The sequence below is a fragment of the Muscardinus avellanarius genome, assembly GCF_963383645.1.
Source record: "Muscardinus avellanarius genome assembly, chromosome: 7".
NCBI lineage: Eukaryota > Metazoa > Chordata > Mammalia > Rodentia > Gliridae > Muscardinus > Muscardinus avellanarius.
In genome coordinates this window covers 111298486-111317058 of record NC_137793.1, presented here as the reverse complement: position 1 = coordinate 111317058, position 18573 = coordinate 111298486, and the positions used below count along the sequence as shown (strand labels likewise).

The 18573-nt window shown below is 49.3% G+C and overlaps 1 protein-coding gene across 1 annotated transcript in view; it reads left to right on the top strand.

The window, feature by feature from the left end:
* Window positions 1-884: 884 nt before the first annotated feature.
* Window positions 885-18573, top strand: part of TNN (tenascin N) — a gene marked incomplete at both ends in the record, with an annotated part of 55368 nt that continues 37679 nt past the window's right edge. Inside the window, 6 exons of the mRNA XM_080698353.1 lie at window positions 885-1293; window positions 2890-3171; window positions 4079-4342; window positions 8531-8716; window positions 10040-10129; window positions 17397-17660. Of these exons, the coding sequence (XP_080554479.1) occupies window positions 885-1293; window positions 2890-3171; window positions 4079-4342; window positions 8531-8716; window positions 10040-10129; window positions 17397-17660 (1495 nt within the window). The remainder of the gene's footprint in view (window positions 1294-2889; window positions 3172-4078; window positions 4343-8530; window positions 8717-10039; window positions 10130-17396; window positions 17661-18573) is intronic.

Genomic DNA, 18573 nt, shown 5'->3' with positions numbered 1-18573 from the left:
AACTTAGTGAGACCCTGTTTCAAAATAAAGAATAAAAAATAGGGCTGGAGGTGTCACTTGGAGGTAGAATACCCCAATACCCCTAGATTCCATCCCCAGTACTGTAAAAAAAAAAAAAAAAAAAAAAAAAGGATCGCAGGTGTGAGGCCAGCCTCAGAAAGGTATCAAGGCCCTCCACAGCTTAGTGAGCCCTTGCTTCACTGAATAAAAAAATGGAACAGGGCTGGCTGGGGGTGTGACTCAGAGATAGAACTAGTGGATTCAATCCCTAGTACTGCAAGAGGAACTATAACAGGCGTTCATTTCTGGGAATGCTTAGTAGAAGAGAGATGGGGGATGGGAATGAGGACGACCAAAGCCTGGCACACAGTAGGCTCTCAATATGAGGGAGATGATCTCTTTGTTGTTATTGTCTGTGGGATTGGGATCGATTCCAGGGGCATTCTACATCTGAGCTACACTCCCAGCCCTACTTTATTTTTTATTATGAAACAGGGTCTAGCTACATTGCCAAGGCTGGCAGGGAACCTGCGACCCGCCTGTCTCAGCCTCGTGAGTACTGGGATTCCAGGCATGCGCCACCATGCCCGGCTCCTTGTTATTACTGAACTGTGGGTGAACCTAGAATTAGAAGTGAAGGGAAGGGTATTCCAGGTGGTGTAAACAGTGGAAGCAAAGACAGGAGACAGGACACGCAATGTGTGAACAAGAAAATAATTGAGTTCAGATCTCTAGGAGATGAGGACGGATTCTTTCTTCTGGCATCTCATTTTCCTGCGGACTTAGACTCTGTTAAGATGCCATGGTTCCTCAGATCTCACGGCTTGCTTCTGCGTTTTTCTGGATACAGGCTCTCGGAGCATCTGTTCCCGGTCTCTCCAAGGATGGGCCTCCGGGGAACCCTTGGCTTCCCCTTGGGGCTCCTGCTCGGATCTACGCTGCTGGTGGCCTCGGCCCCGGCCACTCCAGAGCCCCCGGGCTGCAGCGACAAGGAGCGGCAGGTGACGGTCAGCCACACCTACAAGATCGACGTGCCCAAGTCCGCTCTGGTGCAGGTAGAGGCTGACCCGCAGTCCCTCAGCGACGACGGCGCTTCGCTCTTGGCCCTGGGGGAGCCCGGGGAAGAACAGAACTTCATCTTCAGGCACAACATCCGCCTCCAGACGCCGCAGAAGGACTGCGACCTGGCGGACAGCGTCCGGGATCTCCTGGCCCGGGTGAAGAAGCTGGAGGAGGAGATGGCAGAGATGAAGGAGCAGTGTAGTCCCCAGCGCTGCTGCCAGGGAGCGGCTGGTGAGTTTACCGCTTGGTAGTCATTCAACAAACACCTAACAAGCACCTCCTATATGCTGGTTTCTTCCCGAGCCTCATGAGCTCTTTGGGAGCCTGATGTGAACCCCTTCTCCCTCTGGGTTTTTTTGGGGTGAGGGGAAAAGTAGTCTCTGCTATCGATGCATCCATGCTAGCTCCAGGGGGTATCTGGAAACCTGAGTGGGAGGGACTGGCAGCTCTGGAGGAGGGTCTAGACTCCTGGTTAATGCTCCCGGAAGGGATCGCTTCTAGGGGGCCCTCTGATCTTGGGTCCAATCTCTACAACAAGAGGAATCAACAAGTCAGGCGGGGAAGAGAAGGGCCAGATGTGACCTTGAGAAAATCCCTGAAGTTTCCTCAACTGTCCGACAAGGGTAATTCTCTCAGGTAGCACAGCTGTGAGAAGCAGAGACAGTACAGCTCAGAGTCCTGGGTTGTAACTGTATTAGCAAGAGAGCACTACGACCCGATTTCACAAATAACCGAGTTTCCTCCAGGGGCATTTTACCTCCGAGCCACACCCCCCAGCCCTTTGTAAAAAATTCTTTATTTTGAAACGGGGTCTCACTGAGTTGCAGAGGGCCTCACTAAGTAGCTGAGGCTGTCCACGAACCGGATCCTCCGGTCTCAGCCTCCCAAATGCTGGGATTACAAGCGTGTGCCACTAAGCCCGGCTCTGTCCCACGTTTTTAACAACATAAACCACCCAGGTTGAGCCAGATGAAAACGAGGGGTGCTTTGGCATCAACTTTTTTTTTTTTTTTTTTTTGGTGGTACTGGGATTCGTGGAAGCCCTTCTACCTCCAGGTTACCCTCCCAGACCTATTTTTTACATTTTTTAAAATTTGGAAACAGGATCTCTTAAACCAGCGTGGCTGGCTTTGAACCTGCGCTATCCTCCTGTCTCCACCTCCTAAGCCGGGGATTACAAGCGTGCGCCACCACGCCCGCCTGGCATCAACTTTTATCTCTGGAAAAATTGCTTCGGTTATGAGCACCTCCGACACGCTGCACACAGACATGGGCCCTGGGGATCCTAGCATGGGAGAAGCAGAGGCTGACTTGGGGAAGGCCAGCCGCTGGCTCGCCCTCTGGCCCCCACAGCCTGGAGAAGGGCCCATAGGTCCCTTGCCGCCTCTCAGGCCCCCCCTCGGGAATGAACTGTTCTGTATGTAGCCTCTGTATATCTCCAGGGGTCACTGAACAACCGCCTTGCTAGATCCAGCCCCACCCACCAGGGGAGCACGAGCTCGCACCTGCCTCCTCCCCGAGTCCTGTTCCTTAGGGCAGCCAGCCGGCTGGCCACTGAGCATTTGCAGCCGGCATGGGAGAACACTAAAGAATCACCACCGTTCAGCGGAACCAAACCGGGGCGATTCACCTGGGACGGGAAAGGCAGGAGGGGTGGTGTCTGCCGCTTTTGCAGGCAGAGAAAGAGAATCCTTGAGGATTTGGGATTTTGCAGGTCAGGAAGCTTGGCCAGGTTGGAAGGGGCAGTCCCTCTCTCTTCCCCAGGGTGCATGCCCCAGGGAAGAAGAACCCCACCCCACCTCCCTTTTCTCCTCCTCCTCCTCCCAGATCTGAGCCGCCACTGCAGCGGCCATGGGACCTTCTCCGCGGACTCCTGCAGCTGCCAGTGCGAGGAGGGCTGGGCAGGCCCCGACTGCGAGCGGCCAGCCTGCCCCGGGGGATGCAGCGGCCACGGCGTGTGCGTGCGCGGCGTCTGCCAGTGCCACGAGGACTTCACGTCGGAGGACTGCAGCGAGCAGCGCTGCCCTGGCGACTGCAGCGGCCACGGCTTCTGCGACACCGGGGAGTGCTACTGTGAGCCGGGCTTCACGGGCCCCGACTGCGCCCTGGGTAAGGCCGCTGGTTAGCCATAAGTACAGGTTGCCTCAACCCGGAGCCCTGGCAGGATCCCGGCTGGGCTTGGTAAAAACACAGATGGAGGGCCTCCCCACCAGGAATGGGCGTTCAGCCGGTCTGGCGGGGCCTGGGAAGGCGCATCCCCATAGGATCCTTTGAAGCTTGTTGATCTGATTCGTGTCTATGAATGGGGTTATCTGCATTAACTGCTAACTGTAATTCCAGTATTTGGGAGGCAGAGGCAGGAGGATCCCAGGTTCGAGGGCAGCCGCAGCAACTTAGTGAGGCCCTTAGCAACTTAGTGAGACTCTGCTTCAAAGTAAAAAACAAAACAGGGCCAGGGGTATAGCTCAGTGGTAGAATAACCCTAGGTTCAATCCCCACTACCCCACCCTCCTGCAAAAAAAAAAAAAAAAAAAAAAAAAAAAAAGCCTGGCTTCGTGGTGCATGTCCAAAATTCCAGTACCTGGGAGGCTGAGACAGAATGCTCACATGTTTGAAAACAGCCAGAACCATTTAATGAACTCTCAGCAACCTAGCAAGACCTTGTTTAAAAACAAAAATAAAAAAGGACTGGGGGTATAGCTTGGAGGTAGAAGGCCTCTGAATCCAATTCCCAGTAACACACACACACACACACACACACACACACACACACACACACACACTTTAAAAAATTAATAAATAAAAAGGGTTGGAAGTGTAGCTTGGGGCTAGAAAGCCTTGTGTTGGGTCCCCAGTCCCCCTCCCAATAAAAAAAGAACATCGCATACACAGGTCCGCGTCCTCCAGGCCTGCTATCACAGAGCTAAGTATGCAGTAGGCCTCGGCAGATGCTCGTCAGCTGGGATTGCTGCCCCTCCTCCCTCACTTCTTCTTGCCTGTTTGGTTCTCCACACAGTGGTCCCTCCCCAGGGCCTGCAGCTGCTCAAGAGCACCGAGAATTCCCTGCTGGTGAGCTGGGAGCCCTCCAGCGACGTGGATCACTACCTCCTCAGCTATTATCCCCTGGGGAAGGAGCTCTCTACGAAGCAGGTCCAGGTGCCCAAGGAGAAGCACAGCTACCTCATTCCCGGCTTGCTGCCCGGAACCAAGTACATCGTCACCCTGCACAACGTGAAGAAGGACATCGCCAGCAGCCCACAGCACCTCCTTGCTACGACAGGTGAGGACGGGCTGGATGCCCAGGCTTCCCAGGAGAGGCCTGTTAGGAATGCCTCCTCCCAGAGCCCCCAGCCAGGGATGGGAAGCACAGCTCCTGCAGTCCTGCATTCTGAAGGGTGCCACTCCCCTTCCCTTCTCCCTGGTTCCTGGGTCCTCCAGTGCCAAGATGGCGGCCTGCTGAATTGGGTGCTGGGGTCCTATGCGTCCCCGAGATTAGTAAAAGCTGACTGGCGGGGTGTGGTGGCGCACACTTGTAATCCCAGTACTCCCAAGTGGTACAAGAAGATCTCAGTTTGCGGCCAGCCTCAGCTACTTAGTGAGGCCCTCTGCAACTTCGTGAGATCCTGTTTCAAAGTAAAGAATAAACAATAGGCTGGGGGTGTAGCTCGGAGAATGCCCCTGGGCTCCATCCCTAGTACTGCAAAAAAAAAAAAAAAAGTCTGCCTGCACTCACACACAAGTGGCCGAAGAATTCACCTGCATCCCTAGTCCTTTGCGGAGATCCCAAGTCCCTTTAGTAAGTTCACGTCAGGATGGGCCCGAAGCGGCTGGAGCCTCTGTTCCAGTTTGGCTTGTCTTTGCAGGAAAGAGGGTGCAAATGGGGTGGCTGAAAGTCTAAGGCAGGGGTTGTTTACAAAGGCGTGGGGCAGGTTGGGAGAGTGGACACTCTAGGACTAGTATCAGAGGGACCTGCCCCATCCTGAAGGGCACGGGATGGGCGTTGGTACCTGGAGGAGGGCTGCCCCATGAGGTGCCTTCCTTACAGAAATGCCTGCAGTCCCGCAGTCCCTGGTGGGAGGGCGTGAAAGTCACCCACCGGAGCTCACGCAGCTTTCACTTCTGATGGTCACTCCTCCTGGCTGAGCCCAGAGGCCAGAGGGCAAGAAGGGCCTTGGCTGACTTTATTCACAGAGGTTGTAACCTCAGCTGCCGAGCAGGCTGGGGATGGGGAGGCTGGCTTGGAGGGCAGAGTCTCCTGTGTACCACCAAACACCTCCAAAGTGTTTGGAAGAACAAGAATCACTGCTCCTGTAACGGAAGACAGGGGGCAACCTTTTGCCAGTGCACAGCCAGTCGCACAGCCAGGAGGTAAGAGTGGAGAGAGAGAGGTGGGGAGGAACCTTGGGGATGACTCTCAGAGTAGTGTTCTCCTCTGAACAAAGGAAGCAAGGGAGGCTGAGACAGGAGGATGGCAGGTTCAAAGCCAGCCTCAGCAGCTTAGTGAGGCTGTCAGAAACTTGGCTATACTGTTTCCAAATTTAAAAAAATTAATAAAATAGAACTGGGGGGTTTCAGCTTGAAGGTAGAATGCCCCTGGGATTAATCCCCTGCACACACCACACACACACACACACACACACACACACACACACACACACACACTCTAAATAAATAAATACATACATACATACATACATATACTTAAATACATAAATAAGTAGACAGGTGCCTGAGAAACGTATGCATATTCATATAGGAACAACTTGTCATGACTTGTGGAGGTGGACACATTCCTGAGTATATTCTGTTTGAGGTTATTGTTTATCACATCTTAAAAAAAAGGCAGGTGCAGATGCCTCTGGGTGGAGAATCTCCTAGTAGAATGAGAAGAAATGAGTCACAGGGCTTTCTCCATTTTGACTGGTCCCGTCTAAGTTCCTCTGAGCCCTTTCACTACTGCATCAACAACTTTGAAGGCATGCCGACAGCCTTTTAATAAGGGGCACCAACTTCCCCCTGTAGGTACAGGCGCCCTGCCCCTCACAGTCCCTGCCTCGCAGCCAACACTCCCCCTTCGGAAGTTCCTTGCTTCCTTGTGAAAGCAGCCTCGCTCGTGAAGGGTTTGGAGAAATCTAGTTGAGTGACTCGGTTCCTTTCTTTACTGCAAAGGCTTTTACCAAGCACCTGCCAGGGTGCGGGTACTGTTCCAGGAGCTGATAAAACACAGTCGGCTGGCAGGCAGGGGCTGCTTTCTTCTTCTCCCCCTTTTTTGTCTACGGCTGGGTCTGCCTCCAGCCAGGCCAGCGTCCAGCCTGTCTGACAAATAGGGACATGTGTTTTGAAAGTCTTAGCAGGGTCTGTTGGCACCTTGCTCTAGGGATGTGTAAAATCCTGCTGCTGTGACATTTGTCTTTTTGTCTAATCTGGTTCAAGTTAAAAGCATGCTTTTTAGGCTCCTTGGGGGAGCCTCGAACTGAGCAGTGCTCATCCCCACCCTAATCTTGAGCATTCTCATTAAGTCCTTGCTTTTCATCTGTGAATCTCTCTCCGTTCTCTTAAGCCAGGTAATACCTCTTCTGTAAGCCTTGAGTCACCGGCGTTATTCTTCTGTCCCTCGGGGGCTTCCATCTTTGAGAGAAGTCTAAAGACAGCAGCGGGGAGGGGGCAGATGGGAGCTTCAGGGAGAGGAGAGACTTCAGAGGGAGACTTGCCAGGCAGAGCGCCAGGGACACTTGAGCCAAGGGACCCTGGGGCACCGAGCCCACACCTGCATGACAAGCTCCACGTCCCACATCCTAGGCGGGTGGGTGGAGATGTGGGGATGTGCCCGCAGAGGGGAAAGGCAGGCTCTGGGGACGTGTCATCTCTGTTGCAAACTGTGAGGCCACGCTGCACCAGCCTAGGACATAGCTGGTGGGATTTGAAGTCCCCAGGAGGCCCAGGTCCCCCACTCGCCAAGTTCTTCCCTTACAGCCGCGTCAGTAATCCATTCATTGGTATTGATTGTTATAATTTCATGGTTTTGTTTTTTTTGAGCGAAAGGGCAAATCTTCAATCCTAAGTATGTTAGTGGGAATAAGGGTCCGCCACAGCTCTCTGCTTCAGAGGGCAGACAGATGGGGCAGCACGAGTACGTCAGGCGCCTGGTGGAGGTACTAAGATTCAGTAGAAGATGCAGGAAGAATGCACAGAAGGACCCAGTTAGAATTCACTAAGTTACAATTACTTTGGACTTTTGCCTTGGGCTAATCTTTAGAGAAGAATTTGAGAGAGAAGGGCTGTAATTTGGGAGCTGGAGGAAGAAGCTAGTTGTGTTGTAAATGTTACACGATGGAAAATTTGAAATACCTTTCCCCGACTTTACATGGAAGGGCCTGCGCACATCTCCTCTTGAGGTTCTCCCCGAGGGCAGGGTCTCTGCCACTAATCGGTGAGCGTTTAGCTCAGGGAAGTCTCTTAAGACTCCTGTTAAGGACCATGTCCTGGGGCAGAAGCCAGCTCCCCTGTGTGGATAAAGGAGCCGAGCATGGCGAGCGTGGCGGTGGTGCACACCTGTAGTCAAGGACTTGGGAGGCTTGGGAAGGAGGGTTACAGGTTCTAGGCAAGTCTCAGCAACTTATGGGGCCCTCTGCAACTTAGTGAGATATTGTTTCCAAATAAAAAGCAACAGAGAGCCGGGTGTGCTGGCTCACACTTGTAATCCCAGCATTTGGGAGGCTGAGACAGGAGGATCGCGGTTCGAGGATAGCCTCAGCTACTTAGGCTCTTTGCAACTCTGTGAGACCCTGTTTCAAAATAATGATTAAAAAATATGGCTGGGAGCTTGGCATGGTGGCACATGCTTGTAATCCCCGCTTGGGAGGCGGAGACGGAGGATAGTGCAGGTTCGAAGCCAGCCTTGCTGGCTTAAGAGACCGTTTCCAAATAAAAATATAAAAATGGGTCTGGGAGTGTAGTCCAGAGGTAGAAGGGTTTCCAGGAACCCCAGTGCCACAAAAAAAAAAAAAAAAAAAAAAAGAAAAGAAAAGAAAAGGAAAAAAAGAAAGAAAAAAATAGGGATGGGGGTGTAGCTTGGAGGTAGACTGCTACTGGGTTCCATCCCTAGTAGCACACACACAAATATCCCTCCCATTAAAAAAAAAAAGTAGACTTGTAGCACAGCTTGAAGGTAGATTGATCCTGGGTTCAATCTCCAGTGATACAGGTGGGGGGGGAGAGGGAGAAGAAGAAGAAGAAGAAGAAGAAGAAGAAGAAGAAGGAGGAGGAGGAGGAGGAGGAGGAGGAGGAGGAGGAGGAGGAGGAGGAGGAAGAGGAGGAGAATGGGAGGAGGGGGAGGAGGAGAATGGGAGGAGGGGGAGGAGGAAGAAGAGGAGGAGAAGAAAGCAGGAGGAGGAGGAGGAAGAGGAGGAGGAAGAGGGAGAGGACCAGCTTTTGACCGCCTTCTCCGCCCTCTCTGTGCCTGCCCTAGATCTTGCTGTGCTGGGCACTGCCTGGGTGACGGAGGAGACCGAGAGCTCCCTGGACGTGGAGTGGGAGAACCCCCTGACCGAGGTGGACTACTATAAGCTCCGGTACGGCCCCTTGACCGGGAAGGAGGTGGCTGAAGTCACTGTGCCTAGGAGCAATGACCCCAAGAGCCGATACGACATCACTGGTAAGAGCCACCCTGGGGGCCTGTTTGCTGTGGATGCTGAGGGGGAAGTGTGCAAGGAGGGGCCTGGAGCTGTAGGAATCGCACCCCACCCTGACCTCCAAAGATGCGAGGCTCTCTGGAGGCCTGCGGACTCTGCTGGAATCCCAGCACATCTGGCTTCCAGCGAAGACTTTTGAAATGCTAACTCCCTTGAACGCCTGGCTGTCTCACCATGGATTTGGTGGTCTGGGCCATCCCTTTTTGAGAGAACCTGTATTTGAGTGCAGAGGAGGTTGAGGTTGGTTTGTGAGCCCAGAGGGTTGTGTTAGGAGGCCTGGCGTGGGAGCGCAGTGTCTCAATTGTCTGAGCCAATGTTGCTGGGAGCTGGAGCTCGAGAAAGAGGGGCGCAGGGATGGATCAAGTTTGGCAATGTTTGAAGTTTATGCAACTTTTAGGGTCCTCTTAAAGAAAAGTAATACACAATCATGAGAGCCCAGTTAAGCACAGGGCCCTGGGGGACGTCCGTGCACAGAGGGGCCGTGGGCCTTCTCGGCCTCAGGTGAAGCCTCCTCTTGGTCTTGCTGTGCGGTCTATGCCCTCATTTCTGTCTTGCAGAACAGCTGGGGGTTCTCGCTCTTTGCAGACTGGAGAACGTGTGAGCCTCATACGCGCTGGCCTTTGCCCATGTTCTGCCCCCAGAGTCTGCTCATTTTTGCCGCAACGAACAGTCATTCAAGTTGCTTCTACAGAGAAACAACTTAAAAATGGGAAAACACCATGGAGGTTAATTATTACAGTAAGAGGAAGAGAAACTTCAGAGAGAAGAAAACTGTGAAAGCAGGAAGGCATTTGGGGGCTGTAAATGAAGTTGGGAGCTCAGTTTTGGATGGCCCAACAAAGAACAGGTGCTCCAGCCGGGCGTGGAGATGCACGCCTGCGGTCCCAGCACTTGGGAGGTGGAGACAGGAAGATCATAGGGTTGTAGCCAGCCTCAGCTATTTAGCGAGGCCCTCAGCAACTTAGTGAGACCCTGTTTCAAAATAAAATATAAATTAGGGCTGGGAGTGCAGCTCAGAGGTAGAACACCCCTGAGTTCAATCCCTCAGTACCACAAACAAACAAACAAACAAACAAACAAACATGCTCCATTGGCTTCATTTCATCTGTTCCAATTCTTCCCCTGACCAATAAGCCCTTTCAGTGATTCCCCTGACCTGGGTTTCTTTATCCATCAGTAATCTATATATACCCTTTCTCTCCCCTTCCCAAGGGAAATTGAGGGGGAGCCGGGCCGGGGGGGGTCCCCGAGGCCGCCCTCACACCCCCCTGGCTGCTTGCTTCTAGGTCTGCATCCTGGGACGGAGTATAAGATCACAGTTGTCCCCATACGAGGCGATCTGGAGGGTCAGCCAATCCTCCTGAATGGACGGACAGGTAAGAGCCACTTGCAGCCACTTGAGCACTTCGTGTTTGCCTTCGGATGCTATTCTTGGTCGACCCCTCTCTGGATAAACATTCTAAGATTTGCATGTAGAGACATTATCCCCTTTACACAGGGACACATGTTCTGGGGGAGAATGGGGAAGAACACGTCTCCTATTTCACATTTCCCCTTGTCATTGAAAATCTACCCCAGGACCTTGGAGCCAAGGGAAAGGCCACTCATGACACTTTTGTACTTATTCACTTGTTTCAATCGCTGGGATATTGTTTGAAAGCATTTATCATCTTGATCCTAGGCACACATCTCCATATCACCTAAGGACAGATGATCTATAATTTCTTTCTAGCCACACTGATGTTTCTGAGTAATATCTACACTCATACGTCTGCTTAAAAATGTCAAAAGACATTAAAGACCCTGAGCTGGGCATGGTGGCACACACCTGTAATCTCAGTACTTGGGAGGCTGAGACAGGAGGATTGCAGGTTCAAGGCCAGCTTCAGCAACTTAGAGACTCGCAGCAACTTAGCCAGACCTTGTTTCAAAATAAAAGAGAAAAGAGGGACTGGGGAATGTAGCTATAAAGTAGATGCCCTTGGGTTCAGTCTCCAGTACCAAACAGACTCACACATGGGAGTAGCTGGCATCTGTGCATTGAGATAATATATAGCTACAAAATGTTATAAATCAGTAATTTGTAATTTGTTAATCAGAAATTTGAACAGACTGCAGAATTTGAAATCAAACTGAATTTGAAAACACTGCAGGCGTATATTCAAGACATCTGTGGAGCAGTTTTTATTTATTTTATTTTTATTTTTACTTTTTGTGATACTGGGGATTGAACAGTTTTCAAACAATGTTTGAGCCCTTACTGAATTGTGAGATTCCTGCAGTAGCTGCACTCCTGAACACCCCAGATGGGGACCTGTGACCCCGAACAGAAACTGGTGGAAGCCAATCCAATCTGTAGAGGGAGAAAAGAAAGAATCTTTGAATTCTGAGTCTTCCTTGGCAAGTTTTTTGTTCTTTCCAATTCTGTCCTGGAAGTTAGAATGGTGAGAATAAGGGTTGAGCTGGTGAGAGAATCCAATTCACTATCTAGCTGCTTAACAGATTGTATCTCTAGAGTACGAGGGGGTTGTAGTTAGGTGATTATAAAGAATAAGATGTAATTTAATTTATAGAGTAGAGTTTGGAGGCTGCCTGAAGAGTGGACTGGAGAATCATCTGAATGAGTTGGAAAGTGGCGAGGACTCCTAACTTCTGGTGGCTTCCTTGTGGCTGTGCCTTCATTGAGAGTCACGGCGTGTAGAGCATCGCACTCCCTGAGCATACTCTATGAACGCTCTCATTTAGTTCCCTAAAATCTACATTGTAGGGTTCTATTCTTATTTCTATGTATAAAAACCCAAAGCTTATAGTTAAGCTCGGGATCACCCGGACAGGAAATGAGGGAGCTGGGATCTGAATGCGGGTGTGTAATGAGGGAGCTGGGATCTGAATGCGGGGTGTGTAAGTCTGAGCCCTTACGCTTACCCACAAAGTCAAAGTGCTTATCAGGCTTACATTCTGCAAGAGATAAGAACTTTTTTTCTGTGTTAAGAAGATACAGAACACTTTGCCTCTGCTAACTAAAATGTGTGGGGATTTTTCCTCCTATACCAAGGAATTTTTCATAAGACACCAACTACGTACCTGATGTTTCAGTTCAATTCAATTCAGTTGAGACACTGTCTACCTGGAGATAGAGTCACATCCACAGGTTGGGGGCTCAGTCCCCAAGACTCCTCTCATGTCAAATGCCAGTCACAGCCCAGGTTGTGACCTATATTTTTTACCAACCCACAATAAATTGGGGTTCCTATGATCCCATCCTTGGGTTCAGTTACTTTGCTAGATTAGTTCACAGAACTTAGGGAAACACTTTTACTTACATTCACCATTTATTATAAAGAATATTACAAAGGATACAGGTGAATGTGGAAAAGATGCATAGGGCCAGGTGTGGAGGAAGGGACCAGGAGCTCGGGGCCCTCCATGCCAGCCACCTCCACCTGTTCAGCAGCCAGGAAGCTCTGGAAGCCCCGCCCTTTGGCAGGGGCTTCATTTGGCAGGCATGATTGATTGAATCACTGACCTTCTGTGATTAACTCAACCTTTAGCACCTCCCCTACCCAAATAATGGCATGGAGAGGGGAGTGGGGCTGAGAGTACCAGCCTTCTAATCAAGTGCTTGGTTCCCATGGCAACCAGCCCCCATCCTGAAAGTATCTAGGAGCCCAGCCACCAGTCGTCTCATTAGAATGCAGGAATACACTCAACACCTTGGAAATGCCAAGAGTTTTGAGAGCTATGTTCCAGGAGGTGGGAAGAAAGACAAAATATGTATTTCTTTTTTTTCTGATTTTAATTTTTTTTTTATGGTGCTGGGGATTGAACCCAGAGGCACTTGTGACTGCATTAGATCCCTAGATATTTTAAATTTTTGTTAAGAGACAGGGTCTCGCTAAGTTGTCCAGGCTGGCCTCTGACTTGGGATCTTCCTGCCTCCTGAGTAGCTGGGATTGCAGGCATGCACTACCATACCTGGATCCTCCAAATGTGTATTTCTTATTATAAATCAGTATTGTGAGCGGCTATGTCATTAACATAGATCAGACATGTTTGTGTCTTTCCGTGTCAGAATTTATTAAATAATAAATTCTCAAACTACATCACTCTTACTGGCTTTGTATGTGTGTGTGTGTGTGTGTTGTGGGGGTGGGGGAAGGTACTGGAGATTGAACCCAGGGGCATTCTACCTCCGAGCTACACCCCCAGTCTTTTTAATTTTTTTAAATTTTGAAACAGAGTCTCTCTAGGTTGCTGATAGTCTTGCTAGGTTTCTGAGGCTGTCCTCAAACCTATCATCCTCCTGTCTGAGTCTCCCAAGTACTGGGATTACAAGCATGCACCAATAAGCCTGTCTTCATTGGCTTTAATTTACTGAATATTCATGGTTCACTTTGTGGCAATCACAAGTTCTTTTATGCCATTCCAATCTTATTTACTAATATCTATAATACTTAATGTACTAGTATTAGGAAGAGGTTTTAAAATGTATTAATGTACCACACTTCACACAATTATATATAGGTTATTAAAAGGCTAAGGAAGCGTTAAATAGCCATGGTGTTTAAAGAAGCTGAATTGAAAGCAAAGACAGAAAGCCGATACAGATGCAGGCATCACTGCAGGTGCTCAAATAAAGCAGAACCCAGGCAAAGAACTACCTGTAATCCCGGAGGGCTGAGACAGAGGGACCACAGGTTTGAGGCCAGCCTTAGCAATTTAGGGAGATTTGCAGTAACTTAGTGAGATCCTGCTTCAAAGTAAAAAGTAAAAAAAAAAAAAAAAAAAAAAAAAGGGATAAGGGTATAGCCCCTTGGTTCAATTCATAGAACAAAAAAAAAAAAAAAAAAAAGAAAGAAAGAAAGAAAGAAAGAAAGAAAGAAAGAAAGAAAGAAAGAAAGAAAGAAAGGAGTCGCTCAGGGGCAGGCACAGCCTGGAAGCCGCTGTTCTCTACAAGCTGGAATCCCTGAGAGCAGGGCACAGTCTGCCTCTACCATGATGGCTGCACACCTTCCATCCTTTGTGTCCTTTGTTGCTGGTTTGTTTTCATGTTGTATACTCCTTAACTGCAAAGATGCCCGTGGCTCCTGCCTTAGGAGCAGGTCTGGTCCTTTTGTCTTGGTGGCAGTGGGCGTGTCCCACCTAGGGCTTCTTTGTGGCCACTGTTTCCCAGCAGGAACTTCCTGTGGCCAGAGTGTCCTTGGGGTTCCTGGCACAGAGGCTTATCTGTGCACGTTGTGACCCCAGCTTCAAAAACCCTCTGCCATTACCTCTAGCTAGCAATTAATTCATTTCAACAAATATTTATCGCATGGTACGCTTGGGCAAAAGCGAGAGTCTCTTATTGCTAACAGAGGTGACCCATCGCGATCCCTGCCTGTCGGGGGGTTCTGGCTTGCAGGCTCCACCAAACCTCTGCTTCTGGAATGGAGCCTCCTCTGACCATGCTAAATGTCAGCCATCTCTGCCTCTGAGTTCCCAAAGCATTTAATCACTTGTGGCCCTGAATTGCTAGTTAACCTTTCGAGTATATTATTCCAACTAGAACATTATCACCCAAGAAGTGCTTTTATTGTCAATTATGTCCTAAAATCAGGATGGGATATTTTATTGGGTTGCAAATAAATCTATGCCATGTGTTCTACTAATATATATAGTAATAAAAGATAGCGTAGTTTCTAAGGTCAGGAAATACTCTCAAACCTGGATAGACTGTTCATTAATTTAAGAGAAAAAAGAAGCTGTTTTCTCCAGACATTTTGCATTTTACAAGTTGGAGAAAGACACTGGCACTTAAGAGCTGCCTGTGCGTTTTCAGGTACTTTCTATTTTACAAGTCACCCAGTGGAACTTGTTGAACGAAAACTCTTGAGACCAAAGGATCTGTAAACGAACGAGTTTATTGAGCTGTTCTAGCTTCTAGCCTGAAAGAAAGGACCAGGTCCTTGGACAAGGTCTTCAGCTGCCATCGGCCATCAGCAAGGCTAAGCAGCAGTTCAATATATGTTGCTACTTAGGGAGCCAAGAGAATTATATAAAATTGGGTGAAGGAAAGCACAAGTTGTGTATATCGAACCTGCATTGACTGTAGATAAAAGGGGTGGGGTTCCGCACAGTGCGGAAAGCTTTGGGACTGCCCATCAGGAGAGGTACTCATTACTTTTTTTCTCAATATTTTTATTGGTCATTATAGCCTCACATCACAGCGGGGCTCATAGTGATAGTGACATATACGCACACAGCACTTGGCGAGCTCGGCCCTGCTTCCTCCCTACCCCCCCCCCATGAAGCACATGGGTACAATTGTCCAATGGGACCGTTTTCATGAACTCACCTTCAAATCAGTGGCCTGGGCCCTACTCGCATCTCTGTCTCCAAAGTTTTACATCCTGGCAGTTCCATTTCTGCTGCTCAGCCGAGTGATTCCTAGGGACCACCGTGGCCAGAGGGACTCTACTGTCAGGCAAACTTCCTCCTGAGCATCCTCTTAGAGCTCTACTGTCAGGCATACTTCCTCCTGAGCATCCTCTTAGAGCTCTACTGTCAGGCATACTTCCTCCTGAGCATCCTCTTAGAGCCCACTTGAGTTCCTAGTGACCCCGTAGATGTCTGTGGCCTCAGTGCCTGCGCGCTCAGTCCACGAGGCCCTCCCTGCGCGAGGTGGGCCCAGAGCCCGTCTCCCAGAGGCAATAGGATAAGACCACTTTTTCTCCTTAGTTGTCTCTCCAAGTTCCAGTTTACTACTGCTGCTGAATTTCAGATTATGGCAACTTTTCAGGTCTCCCTTAATTGTACTTACAATTTACTATTAGTAGTGGTCCCATAAGATTGATGATAATGCTGTTCAGAATATAGTGGGATAAAGTAGAAATTTATAGTCTGATAGAATCGGATTCAAATCTTAGCTCTTCTACTTAATATGTTTTAAAGCAAACTCTTGGTCCCGTTTCTTCCTCTCCCCTCGACTATAAACCTTTTCTTTCCTTTGCTGTAAATTATTGCTTTATTCTGCAAATTGCTCAGGCCCCAAACCACCAAATCATTCATTATACCCTGCGTCAAGTCCAGCAGCAGATTCTGGCAGTGTTACCTTTGAAGACTCCCAAGCCAGCCTTCCTCGTGACTTCCGTCACTGCTGCAGTTGGCCACGTGCCTGCCATCACGCACAGAAACTGTCAGAGCGGCCTCCTATTCCTGACCTGCCAGAAGGATCCTTTTAGAACAAAAGACAGATCATATTATCCTTCTTTGCAAAACCCTGGAGACTTCTCTCACTTGGTGTGAAAGCCAAAGTCATTACAGTGGCCTTTGAGGCTGTCCACGTCCCGGCCCCTCGAGCGCTCTGGCCTTGACTTCCGACCACTTGATTTGCTCTGTCTTGAGCGCGAGTCTCCTTCCTGCTCCCTGAATACACAAAGCAGGGCCAATGGCCTTGCTGCTCCTACTTGTAACAAAGTTCCCCCAGATTGCACATGGCAGCCTCGTTTCATTTAAGGCTTTGTTCAAATGTTTCCTTCTCAGTGAGGGAGATCTTTTCTGATTTCCTGGTCTAAAATCACAAATATCCTTTGCTCATCATTTTCTCTTATTATTATTACTTTTTGGTGCTGGGGATAGAGCCAAGGTGAGCGCACATGCTTAGCACACACCCTACCACTGAGCCCTCGAATCTTCACATCCCTAAAGTAGCATCATATGTACTCACCTCAGAGCCAACACTCTAAGGTCACGGGCCCAGGACACGTTACTGGGAAGCATGCGTGTGTCTAGGACATGGCTGACATATTGCTCAGGTCTGGTCCTTTTGAGCTGCAACTCCACACTGGCAGGGATTTCTGTTTTATCCACTGACGACTGCTGAGTGCTCTTGTGTTTCCTGACACATAATGAGTGGGCAGTGAATTGCGGTGGAATTAATGAACTAAGCTTTGGGGATTTTTATTTGGAAAGGAGGAAAGGGAGCATCATAGAGACATTAAGTGCTAGCTCTAGAATCTATAATTTGGAAGGAATGGATAGGAAAGGTGAGCTGTTTTGATTTGAGAAGGATTAGGAAGGGAATTAATGATTATACTTGCTGGGTGGTCCCTCCAGAGGTGGATGATGACAATGATGATGATGATGACTTGGTGGCACTGGGGACTGACCCCTGAATCAGTCTACCTCTGAGCTATACTCTAGCCCTATTTTACTTTATATTTTTGAATCAAGGTCTCACTAAGTTGCTGAAATTGGCCTTGAACCTGAATTCTCCTGTTTTAGCTTCCTAAGCACTGGGATCACAGGCGTGTGCCACCACACCTGGCTGAATTAGATGTCTTCTCTCTGTCTGCCTAGGTTATACACATTTGAAGAAGTTTCACTCAAGGCACTACACCTGAAGGACTTTTCTCTAATGCGTTCAGTGACCTGAAAGTGGAACAGATTGTTTTGTCCACTGGGCAGCCTTTCAGTTTAGGGTTCAAGTAGAGGCCATTTGTCCACCTGTCACGGTGATGGAGAGACGTTCTTGCCTACGTAGACCACTACTACATAGGCTACTGAACAGGCCACCCAGATGGACTAGCCCTTAAAGCATCTGTGATCACGGCCAGCCAAATCCTTCTTCTCACTTCTCTCTCTCTCTCATGTGTTTTTATGAAGACATTGATGGCCCGACCAATGTGGTCACTGATCAAGTGACAGAAGACACAGCAGCTGTCTCCTGGGACCCCGTGAAGGCCGACATAGACAAGTATGTGGTGCGTTACATCTCCCCGGATGGGGAGACCAAGGAGAAGGCGGTACCCAAGGACCAGCGCAGCACCGTGCTGACTGGCCTGAAGCCGGGAGAGGCGTACAAAGTCTACGTGTGGGCTGAGAAGGGCAGCCAGGGCAGCAAGAAAGCGGACACCAATGCCCTCACAGGTAACAGGAGGATGGGCGCACGGCATCTCCCCGTCTCCTCGGGGCAAGGAAAAGGTTGATTTTTGAATTCTGAGATCAGCGCTTTTATTTGTAGGGCTGAGGAAATTTGCAAAAGCAATTTAGAGTTTCATGAGTTTATTTTCCCCCCCTCTTTTAACCTCAAAGCAAGGAGACCGGACATAATTTGATGCAGAGGTCATATGTATCTGTGCTGGAACTCTGTATGCAACTCTCTCTCAGTAGAAAATCCTTTTTAATTTTTACTTTTTTGCATGTGAACACTCGAAACATTTGGACTGACAGAGGACACGGATGTGTCTCAGTCTGCAGTGGCTGCCCAGTGCTGTGCGTGTGGCCTGGAGCGCTCTTTAAGACCGTGGAAATAATGTTCCGAGACAGCATCCACCAAATGCTCTGCTTCTGCCTTTAACCTTTCAGAAACATAAGGGTCCCCATGCTTCTTCACCCACCCATTCTGCTTTGGCCTGCAGGTATCCTGGGGCAGTGCTGGGATATAGCACAGCTTTTTTATTTATTTATTTTTGTATTTGGGATTGAATCCAGGGCAATTATACCTTTATAAACTCACAGACCTCTTTTCACTTATTTAAAAACAGTTTTGAAACAAGGTCTCACTAAGTTGCCAAGGCTATCTTTGGACCCGGGATCCTCCTGTCTCAGCTTCCCAAGTACTAGGGTTAACAGGCTCAGACTACCATGCCTGACTAAAGTGGCCATTCTTTCTGAGTAAACCAACTTTTGACGCTTCCTGAACTCAGTGCGGCTCGACCTGGATGCCCACATAAGGTTCTAAAACATATGACAGGAAGCAGAGGAAAGGGACTCACTCATCGTGTGGTCCCTGTTCTGGCCAGTCACTGAGTGTAGAGATGCTCAGAGAAGGCGGTCCCTA